The 19583-nt window shown below is 40.9% G+C and overlaps 1 protein-coding gene across 7 annotated transcripts in view; it reads left to right on the top strand.

The window, feature by feature from the left end:
* STK38L (serine/threonine kinase 38 like) overlaps positions 1–19583 on the top strand; it is a 51493-nt gene that overhangs the window by 21339 nt on the left and 10571 nt on the right. For 6 of the 7 annotated variants that reach the window (XM_030040840.2, XM_030040837.2, XM_041129611.1 and 3 more), the window contains exons 2-10: positions 7833–7977; positions 9827–9878; positions 11344–11466; positions 12058–12141; positions 14812–14935; positions 15508–15662; positions 16516–16618; positions 17413–17474; positions 19149–19266. In XM_030040840.2, coding sequence (XP_029896700.1) covers positions 7844–7977; positions 9827–9878; positions 11344–11466; positions 12058–12141; positions 14812–14935; positions 15508–15662; positions 16516–16618; positions 17413–17474; positions 19149–19266 — 955 coding nt within the window. In that variant the 5' untranslated portion in view covers positions 7833–7843. Of the gene's footprint in view, positions 1–7539; positions 7549–7832; positions 7978–9826; positions 9879–11343; positions 11467–12057; positions 12142–14811; positions 14936–15507; positions 15663–16515; positions 16619–17412; positions 17475–19148; positions 19267–19583 lie in introns of those variants that run through there. The other variant, XM_030040839.1, reaches the window with a different exon arrangement.

Genomic DNA, 19583 nt, shown 5'->3' with positions numbered 1-19583 from the left:
TTTAGGAGTCTACCCCAAGATAGGAAACTAAGTTCCTTTGTTTTGAAAGGATCTCCTACTTGGATGCATTGGGTGAAAAGCTCTTCCGGGGTTTAGGGGGCATGTTGGAGCCAGCTACTGACACCCCAAGTTGCTCTCTGGGCCTCGCAGTCCCCTGGGTTTCCCTGGTGCTGTTGGTCCCAGAAGCGCAGCAGCCGCTGAGGCTGTAGGACCCATGCAGCATTTCCATCCCCAAGTCCTGTGTGTCTGAATGTCTCCTCAAGGTTTTCTCACGGTCGTGGGGGTAGGGCACTGGGAGTGTCCACTCTTTGGTTTACGAGCTGGGGCTGGGCGAGTCATGGAGCACGCTCTGCTTTTAGCTGTGACTATAATGGGCAACTTATCCAGACTCTCCATGGGGAAAGCAAGAATGACTTAAAATGGCTAAAACATTTGAACATCTTTTGCTCTTAAATAGCAAAGCCTGTTCCAACATGGCTAACTTTATTTGGTTTCTTAGTGCTTACTTTAAATAGAACAAATGTAATTCATTCTGTAACTTTAAAGTAGCAAAACTTACCAGAACGTAATGCACACTGGGGAATGAATAACAAGCTAAAGGAAATGAAGTATATAAATGAGGTAAATAAAGTGTCAGTGATGACTCGTTGCAGTCTTGTTATTTCATTTTCCCTTCTCAGATGGGGACTTGTCAAAACTGGAGGGTGTCAGAAAGATGTGGTCTTGGCAATAACGTCGAAGAAGAATAATCTGCATCTGAAGTATCTGATTTGTTTTATTTGGCAGGGAATGTTGCTTCCTTCAGGTATCATATTAAATAAAATAGGGGCTTGTGAGTGGTGATACTACTGAAAACATGAATTATGTAGGACCCCCCCCCCCAAACATACCGCAGAGCAGTGCTTGGCAAACATGCTGATCTGATAACTATGAACTTCAGTAACAGCAGTAGCACAGCTAGCATCATCCAGATGCCAGAATAGGACTATTAGGTCAAAACCTATTGAGCTGGAGGGTTTTTTTTATTGGCATAAGTGAACTTGGAACAAGGCTCCATTCTGAACATGGAAAGCTGTATTTGGTAATAACACAAGTATTAAGATTAGGCTCCAAGAGTTGAAAAATACTGGCCCGTAATTGATGTAGATTGGAGTAGCGATGTTTTCTTGCTTGCTTGCTGCTTGGAGACTTCAGGATCCTGTAGTGTTTTGTTTGTTTCTGGAGGTTTCTTGAAAGCTTTGGAAGTGGATTTAAAGTGGGTTATAGAAAAAGAAGGCAGGGAACCTCTTCAGGAGGAGGTTCAGTATAAACAATTGGATGGTGAAAATACGCACAGCGCAGTTGCCGAATTTGTGCTAGCAGAAACTATAGCGCAGAAAGTCATTTTCCCTCCAGGCTGATACCACAGTATGACCACTTTCTCCTCCTGTTTCATCAGCTCATACCATGTACAGTTGTGTGTTTCAGAAGTTGCTCAGGGTGCCTGGGTGGCTGCTACTCCAGCTGCTGCTCCTCCCTTCACTCTTACTGGTATGTCACACCACCTTGTCCTGCAGAGCCTTTGGTTGCTTATTTCATTTATCTGTCCCTGCCCACTGCCTTTTAGTGTGAATCATGCTGTTATTTGTGTACCGCGTTGTTCTTTGTTTTTTTCCATCTCTCTCTCTCTCCCCCCCCCCTCCCCCGCCCCCTCCTGTCTGTCTTTAAGAGAATCCAAACAATTTGGAGACAGCAGGGCTGGTGCTCATACTTGAAGCCTTGCTCTATCCATGTGCTTTCCTAGATTTTTTTAAACATAATCCTTGTCAGCAGTGGTTTTTAGAGCCCAGTTTTGTGAGTTGCTTTGCTGTGTTGTCTGTAAGGAGCCAAGCAGTGTTACTAAGTCTGCTCTAGCTTCTCACCCAGAAGAGCTCCAGCCCTCTGCACGGTGGTGATAGCTGGCGTTTCTGAAGGTACTGGCTTTATTGAGCTGTATGCGTTTACTTTGGAACAGGTCTGACACCAAAAGCCTATCTCTCCTTTCTCTTTCACCTTCAAATTCTTGAAAAATGCCATTTGTATACTTCATGTCAGGAGCAAGCTGAATGACAAAATGTGTCATGCTGAGAAAATGGGAACTTTGAAAGGCAGAAATATGTTTCAGTACCTGCCTTACCTGGAGGCTTTCATTCAAGAACCAAATCCCTTGGAATGTAAATGGAAACTTTATAAACTTTGCAGTTTTTACCCTTTTAACTGCAATAGTAAACTGCCTTCCTAATTGCTGGGCTTTAGGGGTGTGCTTGGACGTATAAATGAAAATTATTATTGGCCTTTCTGTGAAGTGACATAGCTATTCTGGAAGGAAGGATTGGTGTTCCCTGTCCTGCTGAACATGTATATAGCTTTAAATTTTAAATCTGAATCAGAGACCCAGCAGCATGACGTAAGTAGCATTGTTCTGTCACGTGGAAAAAAATGTACTTTCCTCTCCAAGAGAATTGTATGTGGTGCTTGCTCCCTAACTTAAATATGCACTAAGTAATGAGTCCAGAGTAAATTTATTCTAGGGCTGCTGTGTAATTATACTACACATGTGGTTTCAAAAATAAGAATGATATTTCCATTGTGTGACTTAGTTCCAGGTTAATTTGGTAGTATAGATCCAGCCTTATTTTATAGTAAGAACAAGCTATATGATGTAACACAGTTGTGCAGGAGACTTGCCTGTAAAGAGACTGGCACCTTCAGACCTGTTCTTATGGAGGTGAAGCCCTGTTGTGATACCCACCACTGTCTAACTGGCACAGACTTGCTCTTTTGCTGGCAATCTGTATAAGAGAAAGCAAGAATTGATCAAATAAGTTACTGTAGTATCCTGAGAAATGTGAAACTTTCTAATAAGGAAGATAGCCGGAAAGATTGTTTTCAGTTTTCACTGCTTGTAGCATACTCTCACATATTTATATTATCACTGAAGTGAGAAATTGTTAAAAAAGTAAATGTGAAAGGTTAGAAGAATATGTTAGAAGGATCTGAAATGATGAACTTAATCTGCTTTGTGGGGCGTGCTGGGTTTTGGTGTTTTGTTGTGGGTTTTGGGTTTGTTTGTTTGTTTGTTTGTTTTTTCCTATTGAAGTATTTCAATCAACATCATCACTACAGTTCAAACGTTTGGTGACATGAAGTGTTATGATTATGCTTTCTACTCCACATCCCTGTCCTGTTGCTCCATTTTACAGGCTGGAAAGTATGCCATGGGGTAATAAAACTAATTTTGTGAGATCTCATAGCACATCTGTGTCGGGATCTTGTTTCATCTGTCATTATTCTTTTCTCTTTAAAGTCTAGAGGTACCTGGATACATAGAAATAGGCTCTAAAATTACCGAGGGTGTCAAAACTTCCATCCTTCCTTCCTGCCAAGCGACAGCTCTGTGCTCTCCCTCGCCTTTACACATCCTGGATGCCTCAAGCTGGGGCTGTGAAGGCTGTAGATGATGTGCGAGAGGCTTGGATTTTGTGTTCTTATCCCTTCCTGATTAGAAAGTGATCCCACAAAGTGCCAAGTGTGTTTTTCAGGGGAGGACAGTTCTCCAGGTGCCTTCATTTCTTCCATCTCTCCTCTTCTGTGTTGTTGTAGCAGGTGGAATTGTATGCCTCAGTGATTTTGCTCTCATTAACTGGAGTCTTAATCCAATAGCCTAATATGAAAACATCAGTGATGGACTGTGGGAGCTGCCAAGAAGTGCCCCAGAGAGGACATGAGTTTTGAGTTACCAGTTGTGTAGCAGAAGCTGGGTGTGGGGTTTTCAATGGTGGAAATGCTTTCAGGAAAATCGGTTGAGGGTTTGACTTAGAGCTGTCATGATAGATGGGAGCACAGACTGAAGTTGTAGTAAACACTGCTTGACCTTCCTCTGCTTCCCATCGGGAAAGATCTGGGAATAAAAAGATCAAACATATGCTTGGACCAGGCAGCATTTTTCTACCAGAAAGGAGATGGTTGGTCAGGAGAGACTTGCTCAAAGGAGACTCTGAAAGACTCCAGCTTGTTAGCATTGGGCCTGCTGTCCTCTTTCTGCTGCTGTACCCTGCTCTCCCTTGTCCTTCAGGAACATCCTTCAGCTCTTCCCCATATCCCACCTGCCTCTTGGGGCAAGATGTTCCCTGGTCACCCCACATCTGTAGATCCTCATCCCTCTCTCCCCTGCACCCAGACCATAGGTGCTTGCTTCTGGGCAGAGCAGGCACCAGGAGAAATGTTCACTCTGTGAGTTCAGCCATCTGTCCAGGAGGCACAGGCTTGATTTCTGGGCCAAGCAGCACATACGGTGTCTGCTTCTGGCAGCTCCGAGACGTTGTCCTGCGGACTGCGCGCTGCTCAGTGTCTGCTGTTGATTAGATAGGTTTGATGTCTCTCTCATTCACAGCCGGTAGTGTATCACTTTTTCCAAAGTAACAGGCTCTGTGGAAAGAATGGTCTTCAGTCCTCCTCAGCCAGAGGAGTTTTGGCCAAATGTGGCTGGTTGGTTAATAAGACCTTCTTCATGGTCCCGGGAGCCTAATGCAAGGCCGGTGATGCAGCAGGAGTAGAATGGTTCCATTATGCAAATGGCATGAATTTGGGTGAATTAGTAGGTTTTTGAGGGCATTTCCAAGAACTATGGGTGGCACCTTTTCAAAACATTCCCGTTAATGTGATGAGGTCAGTAGAAGTAGTGTGCTGTCAATAAAAGGCCCCATTTTGAAGCTTCTTCCTCCCTGCACCCATCCCCTCCAGCATCATTTGTTTATAAAGGTCATGCTTAAGGACTTTATTTGGTTACTCCCAACTGAATATTTTTGTTTGGGATGTGGATTTGTGCTTTGTTTGAATGTTTGTTAGTGGAAGCAGAGAGGCAGGAAGAAAAGGCTGAAGAGGTTTCCTCAGCTGTGAGTTGATGTAGTATTTTGCAGGGTACCTTGTGTCTCCTGCCAGGTCTGTGCTCTTTTCCACTTACTTTGGGGAGCTTGGAGAGCTTAGGGTACTTCTCAGTTTTACAGAGTTAGTTGGGTTTTTTTCTCCCAAGGTGACAGGGCTAACTGAGGACACCTGGGAACACCAGTTGCAAACTGAGCAAATGTAAAATAAATTCTGTCTCAAGGAAATGTTGTGCTGTGGTACAGCGTGGTCTGGAGGCAGGGCTGGTGGCATGTGCGCAGGATACGTGGGATGCTGGAAGCAAACAGTTCTGGTGATGTATCCCTTCTGCTCTTGTGGGCTTATGCTTTGGTATGACGGTGAAATCAATACAAGTTTCTTCTCTGGTAAATAGCTTTCTCTGAGCTTGCTAGTTTATGGGTTGGCTTCTCGTCTATATTTTCCTACTGTAGAACCACAGTGAGGGTCAGCCCCACTATTTATAGCGTGGTGTGCTAGTGCTAGCATTGTTATCTCCTTTTTACAGGCTTAAAATCAAGTGACTTAGATTTGCTCTTTGGTAATGTCTGCGTTTGTGAGTATAGGAGCATGGGGAAAACAAATTAACAGGAAATAAAATTGCAGTGTTATTTTATCCTACCAGGAATACAAGATGTGCAAAGGATAAATATCCTGTTGCTTGCCAGTGCTAGAGTGTGCTCATTATACCTTAAGTAAAGGTTAATCCATTTCAAGCCTGGGTTAATGCTACGCTATCCTGACACTCCGAAACGATCAGAAGGCGGGTTTTTACTCTATTAGGTCATTTCTTGAAATAACTTAATCACAGATGCCAGTGTGTGGTCAGCAGTTGCTCTATTTGATTTGGGTGTGTCAGCACGCTGTAGGTTTTGCTCTCGGATACCTGTTTTATATTTATCTTTTCCCACCTGTCTAGGGAGAAAGAGAGTGTAATATTATACAATAGACTCAATAGGGAGAGCAGTACTTGCTTCTCCCAGCTTTTGGAGAGGTGCCCAATATGGGGTACATCATTGTGTAAAGAATAAAACCCCTTAATTGTTAGTAAAGACTAAGAGTTGACAGCTCTCATCTTTCTTTAGTGGAAAATTGAAGAGGATAAAAGATTGATTAAAAAATAGAAATATTGACATCATCTTAAAGCAGCTGTAGTGCTATTAAAACCTCTTTGTATATGTATAGATACATTTTTATTCTCAGAACTCTGGCATCTTGCACATTCCAAAATACACAGCTAAAATAATATCTACGTAATGCTATGAAACGCCTTTATTTGTGACACAGCAGCTGTGTTTCTGGCAACAAGTATCTTATTGTCGCACCAAATCTAATTAAAAATCCACAAGATAAAATGCCATCCTCACAGAGGGTAGCAGGCAAATCCAAAACAAAAAACCCACAGCAGAGTTAAGCAATCTTCCTGTCCTGATGTGGATGTACAAATATTCTTCTGTATGAAGCTTTTAATCGGTTCACCTTAAAAGGTATTAGGATCCGCTTGAAGATCATAAGCCTAATTTGGGATTTGTCTTTCTCAAAATCCCCTGGTGAAATAGAAGGATCATGTAAATAATCAGAAGGAATTGTATGTACTTCTGCGTAATTTTCCAAAACCAACCCCAAAACAACCTGAACAACTGAGCGTGGGGCTGAGATGCTGCTATTCATGGTTCCCCTTCATGAGGCTCTCCTAAAGTGTCTCAACCCACTTCCAGGTAGGGCATGAGTCCGAGGACAAACTGTGCTTTAGTTTGTTTGTTTGTTTTCATCTCCCCTGGCTTCCCTAGACCAGCTGCAAGGGACTCAGGACTGGCCTAAGATGTCTTTTCCCAGCATTAAAAGCATTGTTCTAGTACATCCAAGTTCTTTGTGTTCAAGATGAAAGCTATCGAAGAGAGCAGCCTTTCTTCTTTCCTCTTTCTTCCTGGTTTTTAAGTGCTCAGAGACCACATGCTCTGACCTATAAGTACTTTATCTACATGGGTAATGTGTTTACAGCTGCATAAGAAGATTTCCCCCCTAAATTTGAGAATCCAAATACAGGGAGCTCTGTAACAAACAGGCGCTACAGAAAACACTCACTTCATCAGTGGCATGGCACAGTGGAGGTCGGAAAGGAAACAAACGGAAAGACTGGTTGCCTAATAGTCTTGTGATGGGGAAGGGTTTTCTATTCTTGGTGGTTAGTTGTTGCTTTAAAAGACCAACCAAACTAAAAAAAAAACAAAACAGAACTTTTCCATTTAAAATATGGCAATTCCATTATTTCATTTTCATGTGATGGTTTCTAGAAATCTCCCCAACTGTCTACATGTAATTTGGTTGAGCAGCTTTAAAATTCAAAGATATTTGATGGCTATCTTCTTTCCTTGAAATAGCTTCTCCTCTGGATGGGTTAGGAGTTTTGTCCATTTACTTTTCATTTTACCCTGTCCTTTTGGTAGCACCTAGAGTTTTTGGAGTCTGAAATGGTCAGAGTTGTGACATGTCCAGCTGTGGGAGCTGCCTGGTCCTCCTCTCGCTTCCCCCTTTTCCTTTCCATGCTCTGCCACCTCTTCCCTCCCCCAGACTGGGCTCAAGTCCACCGGAGGTACATTTTCCTCATTTGTGGACAAGCGCTGCCAGGTGAGCTGCCTGTAGCCTGCATAATTCTTTGCTATGATTCACCCTTTGTTTTGCCAACTTGTTGTTTTTTTTAGAGAGTGGGTAGTAAGTCTTCCTGCTATCTTGGGATAGTTTTATAATACATTTTTTTAATGGAGTTTCTTATATCTTAAGAACAGTGCCTTTCCTGTGAATTCTATAGTGTCTAAGAATTTGGAGATGGAGAGTGGGAAAGAGGTGTATATATACTTTTTTTTTAATCATTTTTTTTCAAGTGAGTAATGATTTGACATGCTCTGTTTCAGTACATGTTACCATGGCAATGACTGCAGGGACTACAACATCCTTTCCCATGAGTAACCACACCCGAGAGAGAGTGACGGTGGCCAAACTTACGCTGGAGAACTTCTACAGCAACCTAATTATACAGCATGAAGAGAGAGAAACCAGGTACTGGCTCTGCTTCCTCTTGCCCCTCTTCAGCTATTCTTGGTTGGCTTTTGGCAGTGTTTGTTCAAGGGCACTTTGATCCACATGCATGGAGCAGTTCTCAGAATTTTTTCTCTCTGTACTTGGTAGCAAGGAGCTAATCCCTGAAGGGCACAGGCTACCTTTCAGCTGCTGGCTGTGCTGGTAGACCTGTGAACAACCCCTGCTACTGCACCAAGCAGTCACTGAGTGACAAAGGACCTCCACTTCCGATGTGCTCATACAATTTACCTCCTCATCAGATTATTACCATTTTGCGGAAACCACTCTGTGCAGGGTCTTATTTTGCAGCTTGTGTGAGGTTTCTACTTCTGCGTGTGGGGTTGGTGACCTCCGATTCCTCTGTGTGTGCCACAGGGAATAAACTCTACAGAGGTAGATGGTGCAGAGCTGTTGATGGGTGGTAACTTGGTTTTCTGTCAGGCAGTGGTTTGTGGTGTCTATTCATGCTCTGCAGCATGGAGCTTATGCCAAGACTCATAAACCCTGCAGAAGGGAGTGTATAGAACTGACAAGAAAGGTGTTTGACAGGGTGATGGGGAAAGGAAAGGAGGCAGAGAGCTGGGGGTGGCCTGGTGTGCAAATAAGGGGCAGTAAAGAGCATAGGGTTGGTGGCTCTTGGGTGGGCAGGAAGAATTTTGGGGATAATGTAATACCCACCTCTAAATTCTTCTTGGGTGGTGTTGACTGGTACTCCGTGTGTGGGAGTATATGTTGGTCATCTTCACTTTAACTTCTCTCGTCGATGCCCATTCTGCCTCTGATGTGGTGAAGTGGTACTTGAATTAAGTGTCAAAGCACCAAGCATTTGATTATAATGAATTTTGTGTTTCAAATTGTCATCAGCATGTGAAACTATCATTCCCCTGGTAATATGTTTTTAATTGAGGGGTTTTCAGCCAAGCAGCAGGGTTTCTCTCTTCATCATGTTTAGTCATTGTCCCATGTAATTGAGTTGCTTCTAGTTAGGAGAATAGACTGTCTACTGAGGGCCTTTAATTTAGGGGATCCTGCTGTATTTCCCAAAGTGCAGAAAGACACTAGCAGCCTGGCACCCAGCCTTCAAACTCTTGGCTGCTGCTAGTGGGTAATCAGTTGTCTGAAAGCTGCACCCTGACAGTCGTGAAGAAGCATCCCACAGGTGGAAGAGGGGTCCAATAGACAACATTGCCAAGTGCTGACCCCCTGCCATGTCTGGGGTACTCCCAGGCTTCACTCCCTGCTCAGACCCTCCCAGCCTGGCATGGCACCAGCTGAAGTAGCTCCTGGAACTGTGAGCCCTGGCCCAGACAGGACACTGGGAGGAGGAGATGATGATGAATCCAGGGGGGTAGAGTTAGTTGGCACAAGAGTAAGGGGAGTAGGACCAGGTGTGTGACCAGGGAGAGGTCAGCAAGGCTGGGGTGGGAGTGAAAGCTGGAGCTGGCTGAGGCATAGGAGGTAGAGCTGAAATAGAAATGGTGAAAAAGACATGTTTATTCTGATTCATAATCCTAATTTATAAAAACAGCCTTACTTCAACAAGATTACATGAAGAAATATAAATCATTAGAATGATTATACGTTTGGACCTTTAATGCCTAATTCTGCAAATACATAAATATGTGCTTAAACTTGCTTATACATTTTCAACAGCTTTGGTCACAAATGAGTAAATGGATGGAGTGGGCAGTAAGTCTTCAAATTTCCATTTGAGGCAAATTCTTTGATGTCTGGAATATGTGAAGTAAAGGCATTGTCTTGCTGTAGCATTATGTTTGTTTTTAATAAATAATAAAAAAAAGCAATCTCCTGTTTCTCCACTTTGCAGGCAGAAGAAGCTAGAAGTGGCTATGGAAGAGGAAGGCCTTGCAGATGAGGAGGTCAATACTACTTAAGTAACCTTTGAAGAGACTGCTTTGCTTTTGTCGTACTACTTCAAATTGGCATTACAGAAACATTAGCTAATTAAGTTTTATTTTGTAAATGAATGTTGCCCCTGTAAATAAGTTGTTTGTTAGGGAAAGTGTGAATATGCTTGAATGATACTTGCAATAGCCAAGGCTTTTCATGCCACCCTTAGTCCTTATAGAATCATAGAATCGTTTAGGTTGGAAAAGACCTTCAAGATCATTGAGTCCAACCATCAGCTATGCCCACTAAACCATGTCATGAAGTGCCTTGTCTGGGTGCTTTTTGAGTACCCTCCAGGGATAGTGACTCAACCACTTCCCTGGGCAGCCTGTTCCAATGCCTGACAAATGTCTTATGAGACATATGGCCGCAGCAAGCGTATAGCATGCTTTTCAAAGATTAAAATTGTTTGCCATTGTATTTGGCAAGAAAAAAAGGTGAGATGCGCTTAGAAGAAGTGAGTAGAAAGCAAAATGCTGAACCGTTTTTTTTCTTGATTGAAACAATAAACTGGGCACATGCTTGCTCCATTTGGATACGGATGAGGAGGAATCTCTGTCTGGTTGGTATCTCTCAGAACTTTGGTCAATAAGTTGCTTTTCTGAGGTCCGTCATACCATGGCTGCCTGTACTGCCTTCAGGATAGGCAGGGAAATAAGTAGGAACAGTGCCTCAGTCATTTCTGAGTTTGTGCGGCTGCTGTAGCTTCTGGGAAGAGGGAAAAGCGAGTGTGGGTGCGTAATGCCATCTTGTGGTTTTAAATGATGCTGCCATTCTAGTACAAAATCTGCCAGGTGCCTGATCGATGGATCTGGTTAGCAGTCTCTGAGATCTTCTCGGTAACTTGGGAGCATAGCTTGCATTTGTCTTCTCTCAGGGTGAATCCCATTGACATTTCTATAGAACAAAATATATGACAGGATTTGGACATATTTTTCTTTCAAATGTGATGTTTGCCTGCCATAAATGAAATGGATTTTGCTATAGATAGTGTGAGTTGGATTTCTGCTGCCTGTTAGGGTCCTTGTTGCCTCTCATCACTTTTCAGTGGGGTGCAAGTTTCAGTTTTTATTGGTCCTTTGTAATGCCCCAAAACAAGAGTCCTTGCCTCAGCTAGTGACTTTGGTCTTTGGACTGATGTACTTTGAACCAATATATTTTTTTTCCTCTTCATTATTTTTTATTACTGTTTCTTTATATCCAAGTAATACAAAAAATAAAACAACCCCTCCAAAAAAGTGAAAATGGGCCTGAGGCCTCTATATAGAAGACAGTGTTCATGGATCATACTTCGAGAAATTCAGAAAGACTTCTCCTTTTACATTTTCTCTGTAATCCTAATGGGAGAGAGAATACTTCACAGGAAGGGAGATTGTATATCTTGATTTTCTACTGTCAAATGACTTATAAATTTCTGTGTATGTGTCTCCTTAGAAAAAACTGCGCAGGTCACAACATGCTCGCAAAGAAACAGAGTTTCTGCGACTGAAGAGGACTAGACTTGGCTTGGATGACTTTGAATCTTTGAAAGTTATAGGAAGAGGAGCATTTGGGGAGGTTTGTGGCATTCTTGCTTGAACAGGATGTTAAAATTGGATTCAACATTAAAATGAAACATTTTAATTGCAGAATAAAAAGTTACAGTTGGGGGGTTTTATTGCAGAAGAATAGCTATTTGAGTAATTGTGCAAGTGTGATAAGTCCAGTAATGAATTACGTGCATTGATTTCTTAAGGCTCCTGGAAAGGCCCTTAGCTTCCCAAACTGGCCCAAATTGATGTTGCCTATGTGGCCCCCTGAAATGATGGATTTGCAGTGGCACAGCTCCTCTCTGTAAACATCCTCCCTGCCCGGTGTCATATCACAGTTGTATCTGCTCCTGAATTGTAGCGTACACAATCTCATGGCTACCTGGAATTTACTGTGCCTGCTAACTTTTCCTAAAACAATAACTACTTCAAATTGTCTGTTCATCACTAGTGTTAGTGTTGTACATGGTGTAGAAATATTTCTTTTTTCCGTGTGTTTTTAAACGTTTAACAAAAGAACTTTTCCATGTCCAGCAATTTTGAGCCTTCTGGTAGATTCCACACTGGGGTCTAGTTTCTGAGGTAGAGAAGATTGATTGGGTTATATTTCTCATTATAGGTACGCCTCGTTCAGAAGAAGGATACGGGTCATATTTATGCAATGAAGATACTAAGAAAAGCTGATATGCTGGAGAAAGAGCAGGTTTGTGTTGTATAAGTCCCCTAGATTTCAAACTTACATTGTCTAGAATGTTGCCAAAGTTCTTTGTGGCAGATACTATTTGGTCATATTTTCCACTTTCAAAGCCCCAGTAATGGTATAGCAATCCAAAGCATCTATGGAGTTGCTACCACCATACCAAAGAATAAGTAGAAGTTAGGAAATAAGGTCATGTAAACAGGATTTTCAAAAATGTTTTATTTACAACCAATTTGGAATAGTGACAAGGACTTTTCTTTTTTTTTTCTCCCTTCGTTTATCAATGCAGACCTTACAGTACTTAATCTGTAAAAGTGCATTTCAAGGAAAATGCTTTTTGAAAAGTAATACTGTGCCAAAGTAAATACTGAGAGTATTTGTTTTCTTTTGATGGTTAGATACCAACAGATGTCACATTGTTCATTGGCTTTGTTTTCCTTTGTTTTGCTTTTTAGTTGGGTCTTGTTTTGTTTTGCTTTGGTTTTGTTAGTTTAGTTTTGCTTTTGCTTTTACTTTTTAGTTAGCAATTCACTGCAAATTCTTGGTAGGACACAGCAAGTACTTTAGCACTACAAAGCAAAGAAATCGAGTGTGGATGTCTCAAGCAAAAGGGCAGATAAAAGAGGACTTCTCCTAACCAGTCCAAACCTTACCCATCATTTGCTCTTGTATTACGTTTCCCTGCAGTGGTACTTGTACTTCATTTTTTTTTCCTGGCGCAGACTTTTTGTCTTCTCAAGCCCATGCCCTGAATATAGGGAACCAGAGGAGCAGCATGTTCTGCACAGCAGCCAGGATGCGTGTGGCCCTCTGGTTGAATCCCTGCCCCCATTTCATAACATGATGTGGCAAGGAGGCTGAGCTCACACTCTCCATTTGGGATGATGTTCTTCCCTGGAGAGTGTTTATCTGCTGTAATTTTCATTGCCTGGTTAGTTCAATGGAAAGCAACACAGGACACAAATACAAGAAAATTAAGATTCCCCCCCCCCCCCCCCGCCCCAAGCCTGACAGCACTGGAAGTTATCCTGGCTGTTTTTTAAGCAAGGTTTTAATATTCTATTTTATAGCTACATTGAGGAGTGGAGGGTGGAAAGAAATATTTTCTAATGAGAATAGATAGAGCTAGATAAATCAACATTCGAGTGCCTACTACAGAGAGGGAACTCATTGCCCTGTGAAACCCTGTGAAAAGAACACATACATGTAAAGATGCTTCTGGTCAGTTGAACTGGAGGAGGGATGCAGAAGACTCTGCTGCTTATTGGAAATAGTCCTTGAAGCTGGAATAGTGGTACATATTTTCTCTCCAGAAGTTGCTTTCTGTTGCATGAGTAATGAAAACCTTACAGCTGTCAAGAAGTATTTTTCCATGCATGTCTTTCATTTTCCTTCAGGATGAGGGTACATTCTAGTGAAACACACACCCCTCCTCCAATCTCCGTCATTCTTAGTTTGCAGTGAATTCATGGGGTAGCAGCTCTCCAGATGTTTTTCAAAGCCTCAGCTGGGACTGGAATATCCTGAGCAAGGTCAGATGTTCCCAAACCCACTTGCCCAGGACCAACATCAGCAGCAGTGGTGGCCATATCCATTCTGGGCCAGCTTCATGCACATCACTTGGAGCAATGGCTCCATCTTCTCTTCCCTTTCCCCCCCTTCAATAGCCCAAGACCCTGACCATTTTTGCACTGCTCTAATACTAGCCAGTGAGCTCATTGCTACCTGCCGTCATCTGTAACGGCTGAAACTCATCCTAGCTCTTTTCCCACTTGGCCAAGGCATTTGCTATGCAGTTCAAGTAAGGTTTGCAACGTATGCGTGTAGGAGCAGTCTCCATGTACCATCTGGAAGGGGTTCATGCACCATCAGCAGTGTGTACAGTGTGGGTTTGGGAACCAGACAGTAGTTCACTGTAAGCCAGACATTTCTCTCTTCACAGCGATGAAGGAATCAGGTTTTGCAGGAAGTAATTCGTTTAGACACTGAGTGACCCTTGCTAGAGAAGATTCACCAGGCTTATCCTGCCAAGTTTAAACAGTGAGATATCTGTATAGCAGTAGCTATTAGCTCTTTGTTTCTTTGTATATATATATATGAGAAATCTGGTAACTTCTGACAGTAATCATAATGCATCTACCATTTTACATCTTGGTTCTTGCGTTCTTTAAGACCAGCTCTGGCCTTTTCCAATAATTTTGTCAGTATTTGCACCTTGAGTTGCACAATAAATTTTTGTCTGAGCTTGCAGTAGGGACACTACCATATAAAGCTCTGTGATGATCAGCTCTGTAATTTTTTTGAATGTTCCTATTTCATTTTAGGGCATAGTAAAGAAGGGAGTTGCACTTTTCCACCAGCTTCGTTAGTTCCAACAAACAAAAACAGCTTAACAAGCTATGCTTTGTGTTTCTAGAGATTGCTTCTGCAAAGTTGTGTGAATGGTTATTTTCAACATTGAGTTGACTTCTGTGGGTTTCTGGTGGGTATTTTGTGAGGACTTTGTAGGATCTAGTAAAAACTTATGAAAAATATGAGTATGAAAAGAGCATGAAAAATAGCTTCTTTGCTAAAGATCATGAAAATATATTGTAGGACTAGGAATATAATATGGTGTTGCTTGTTGAAATATTTAAATTGTCCTTTAATAATAGTAATTTTTAAAAAATTTAGGTGGCCCATATCCGAGCAGAAAGAGATATTTTGGTGGAAGCGGATGGAGCCTGGGTAGTGAAAATGTTTTACAGCTTTCAGGATAAAAGAAATCTTTACCTTATCATGGAGTTCTTACCTGGAGGTAAGCTGCATGTTGTAGTGTTAGGTGATACAAGTACTTCTTCCTTAGCTTTTGTGTCAGCTTCATAAAATGTTAGAAACATGCATGCTCTGTAACTTGTGATAATAAAAATTTTAATGTTGTTTTAAATGAAGTCCCAGTAACGTAACCATTCCTGACTTTTAGGGGAAGGAGAAGGGTTATGAAGGGGTGTCAAAATAGACTTGGATTAAATAATTATTCTAATCCAACCTTCTGATTTTTACTGCTGAAGCTATTAACAGTAAAAACAACAACAAAAAAGCTCTTGTTTAAACAGTTTATTTGTGCGATACATGTATTATGTGTTAAAATTCACTTATATCTTCCTGGGCTATACAATTAAAGTTCCTACTTAGGATTTTCAACAGTTTACATCCAGTTTACTAAAAAAGTATGTTGGGTTTGTAGGTCCTTGCAGTAATAGTTTTATAATTAGTAGCTGTAAGGCCAGTTACAAGGTTAAATTTGGATTCTACTGGGGTTTCACAGAGAATTAGTCTGGTGGTTAAAATGTTCTGATTTCTAAGCTGTATTTTCTTCTCTCTGATTAGGTGACATGATGACCTTACTAATGAAGAAAGACACCTTATCAGAAGAGGAGACACAGTTTTACATTTCTGAAACTGTGTTGGCCATAGATGCTATTCACCAGCTGGGATTCATCCACAGAGATATTAAACCAGATAACCTTCTGCTGGATGCTAAGGCATGTAATGTGCATGTTAAACTGCCTCTGCTTTAAACATCTCATTCTGCAGATAATGCCATTTATAGTGGTGCTAATTGGTGGGAACCAGTAGGGCTGCACCAGTGATTTAAACTAGCTAGAGTAAAGGCAGAAAATGGTCACTATCTTTTTCTTGTAGAACACCAATATACTTAAAGCGAAACTGCCCTTGTTTTTTGTTGGAAAGCCTTTTAACCCTTTTAAGGCTAGCCTTTTAAGTGAGAAGGGTATCCAGGTGCTCGTATTCATACACACTAAAAACATACACTTAGTTACTCCAAGATGAATATAAGCATGAAATATTCAGGCAGTGTTAAATAATCAGTTCAATTCCTACAGTTACCTCATTTGTTTTATTACCTGCTCACCAGCGGAAACACTCTGTCTGTTAAGACTGACTATAACGAGCCATGAAATGGACCCAGTAAGCATCATACACAAGTCTTTAGACTATCTAGCATTGATGTCTGGAAACCTGATTAAAGCCAGGTTACCATCAAAGCAAGACAAAATAATTTTGTCCTGGAGGCTTTCTCAGTCTGTGTTATCCAGTTCAAAACAAGGAACAGGCAAACTAGCTGCCCTCAGCTATTGCAGAATTGTAGGTTTAACCATTCCCAGGGGCAATAACCTGTTGGAGAGAAAACACACTCTCACAGTACACCAAGATTCAGTCATTATTTGCCTACTTGTCCTGGATTAGGTAATCCTGTGCTAGTCCATCATGGCCTAAGAAGGCACAAGCAGTTATTAAAACTTTCTTTTTCGAGCACTACCTTTATAAAGTATGTTTTCATCTTCTCTGATTTTTTTTTTTTTTTTTTTTTTTTAGGGTCATGTAAAACTGTCTGATTTTGGGCTGTGCACAGGTTTAAAGAAAGCTCACAGAACAGAGTTCTACAGGAACCTTACACACAACCCACCAAGTGACTTCTGTAAGTATAAGGTGTCCTAGTTAAACATTTAAATAGTTTTGAGTTGCAGCTTTGCCACATCATAATTTATTTCTGCTGGGATAAGCAAGATTGGTCAGGCTGATTGCATTTAATTGGGAAACTGGAAATGCATGTTCCCTGGGACATGGAAGCATTTCACAGGAAAGAAATTATGATTTCTGCAGTGTTAATGTATTTTTGCACATTCGTACGCAGATACGCATACACATAATGTAATGTGTCTGTATTTTAATGTATTTTTCATAACAATGTTAGCGAAGTTACAGAAACACTCTTGCAGAAGGGACATGGGTTTCATGTGCCAACTTTCTGAAGTCAGTGACAATCTCATGCAGCTTTTCATAAGAGTAAAGTTGTTCATCAGCATGCCTTGGTGACACATCCTCATTAGTGTTTTATTCTACAAATGTAAAATTCCTCTGCAGTTATTCTTGGATTCTTCTTGTTGCTTAAAAAACCATCGCCCATATCTGAATATACGTTGCCAGCTGCAACAATAAGTGCTGCTGATCTCAGATCAATCTGTAAAACTTTTAGCAAGTTCTAATTTAGAATTGCTGATCATGTGTCCTACTTGTATGAGTTTCAGCTGCAAATTGGACACTAGTTATTCATTTTCATTTTCCCATCTCCAGTTATAATTAAATATTTGTTTCTAGACTAAAGCATTCTAAAGATACAAAATAGTTATTCTTTCAAAACAGAATGTTATCAATCTTTTCTTTTAATTCTCACAAATGCATTTATTATCTAATAACTATTTTGTAAATTAGCATTTCAGAATATGAACTCAAAGAGGAAAGCAGAAACATGGAAGAAGAACAGGCGACAGCTGGTGAGTTAATGAAATTATGTATAATTTATTTTTCTTTTAAACTATTTACAGAAAACGTTAAATAAAAACTCAGCATTAATGCTACTGGTTTTTAAAATCTGAAAGGCCCTCATCCATCACAGATGTCACTCTCTTCAAGCTCCTAAAATTGCAAATAACTCAAAAGAAGGTGGTTTAGTGATTCCAGTTGTGGAATAGCTCAGAGATCAGGGTTGCTTTGTCTGTCTGTTTTCTTGAGTATCTTGAGATTGTCTCCTAGACTGAGCTGGTATTGACACTGTGTGTGAACTCCTGGGTTTAATTCCTGCAGTTCAGTGTCGCAAGAAGATGCGTAGCTTTGTGGTTCTTTTTCAGAGAATTGTGGGGAAAACTTCTTTGTCCTTCTGCTGAATGGGAGTATGATGGAAAGGCAGTGGAGGGTATTGGCACTGGAGTGCTGCAGCCTGGGTTTATAATGAAGAGTGGTCAAGTAATAAAGGGAGCTGTGGCATTAACTGAATCAAAGGAAAGTATCTGCAGCCACGGGATTTCAGAATTTCAGCCCTGCTCCTGATTTTCACCAAATAGCAGTTGTAAAAACCTCAGTTTTCAAATTTTGGAACTTTTTATTTGCACACTCTGTTTAAAAAGTGATATGCTGCAGTATTCCTGAAAAGCTTTTGGGTTGTTTTTTCTTTCCTCATGAGACATAATGAGATTACATTGCAATCATGCCACCTCATAGGGGCTGTATTTCACACCCTTACTCCCACTTGGAGTTAGATTCCTGAAAAGACTACATCTCCAGGTCAGTAAAGACTGATGTGGCAGAACTGTGTGGTGAAGCTATATGAATCACGAGACAGTCCAACAGAGAGAATAAAAGGCCAAAATGACACTTGTGTCAACACTATTTGAAAAGGAGCCATATTCTTGGTTTTCCATTGGTTCAAAACTTTGGTTCTGTCCAATGAAGTGAAGTCTTTTGTTTCTGGTCAGACAAATGAAAGTAAAGGTTTTTCTGGCAAAACTGGTTTTGGTGGACTTTTTTGGTTTTGTGCGGTTCTGTTGGTTTGGGGGTATTTCCCCCCCCCGCCCTGTGCAAAATTTTCCATTAGTAAAGAGAAATTCCCAAATAGCCAAAGATTTAGTCATTAGTCAGAATCATGTAGGCTGCACATTTAAAAGGTTAAAAAGACGGAGCCTGGGTCCAATAAGAGCTCAAATAAATTTTGCAATGAAGACAAGGTAATACATGGAACAGCTAGTGTATCAGTGTGTCACACATGGGAATCTACCACTGGTTATCCCTTTTTAAAAAAAAACACCAAACAACAACAAAAAAACCCCCACCCCAAAAAACCAAAACCAACTACAACAGCAACAGAACTTCTTGGGTATTTTAGCAATGCGGCTACCTGAAACTTTAGCTAAGATGACCTTCTGATATTGCAGTGGGAATATTTTATGATTTTGTCACATTTAGGAGGATGGGTTCCATTTACTTTCAAGGTTCTCTGTGCTTACTCATGTAAAAGAATAATGTTCTTGGGATTTTAGATACTGTGAATTCTCAAATTAAGCATTCTTGTCTATCCAAATAACAAGATCCTATATGTGAATCCCCAGGAAAAGGTTTAGCGAAGTGTAAAAGCGTAGTATTTATCTTTCAAAGAGTTTATTTTTTTTTTCCAGGCATATTCTACTGTTGGAACCCCAGACTATATTGCACCAGAAGTATTTATGCAGACTGGGTACAACAAGCTGTGTGACTGGTGGTCTTTGGGAGTGATTATGTATGAAATGCTAATAGGTATGTTAAAGACCCCAACTTAAGAATCATTCAAAGGGTTCAAAGTTAACAGGGTCCATTAGTTTACTGAGTCTGATCCCCTGCATAGTGGAGGTACCAGAATTTTATTCAGTTCTACCTGAAGTAAGCCCCAAATTCAGCTTCCAGAAAACTTTGTCCTCCCACCTTTCCAAGAAGACAGCAACAGATGATGCCTCAGTTAGTTGTTTCAGTGAATAAACTGTTCACTATTAAATGTTTTTGAGGTTCAGTCTCATTACTTGGAAGTAACAAAACACCTTTAATGTTGCATTACAGAAGAGAAAACTTTTGGCTGG

Source organism: Aquila chrysaetos, chromosome 17 (assembly GCF_900496995.4).
Source record: "Aquila chrysaetos chrysaetos chromosome 17, bAquChr1.4, whole genome shotgun sequence".
Taxonomy (NCBI): Eukaryota; Metazoa; Chordata; class Aves; order Accipitriformes; family Accipitridae; genus Aquila; species Aquila chrysaetos.
The sequence above is the reverse complement of the archived record's forward strand: the minus strand, read 5'-3'. Positions and strand labels throughout refer to the sequence as shown.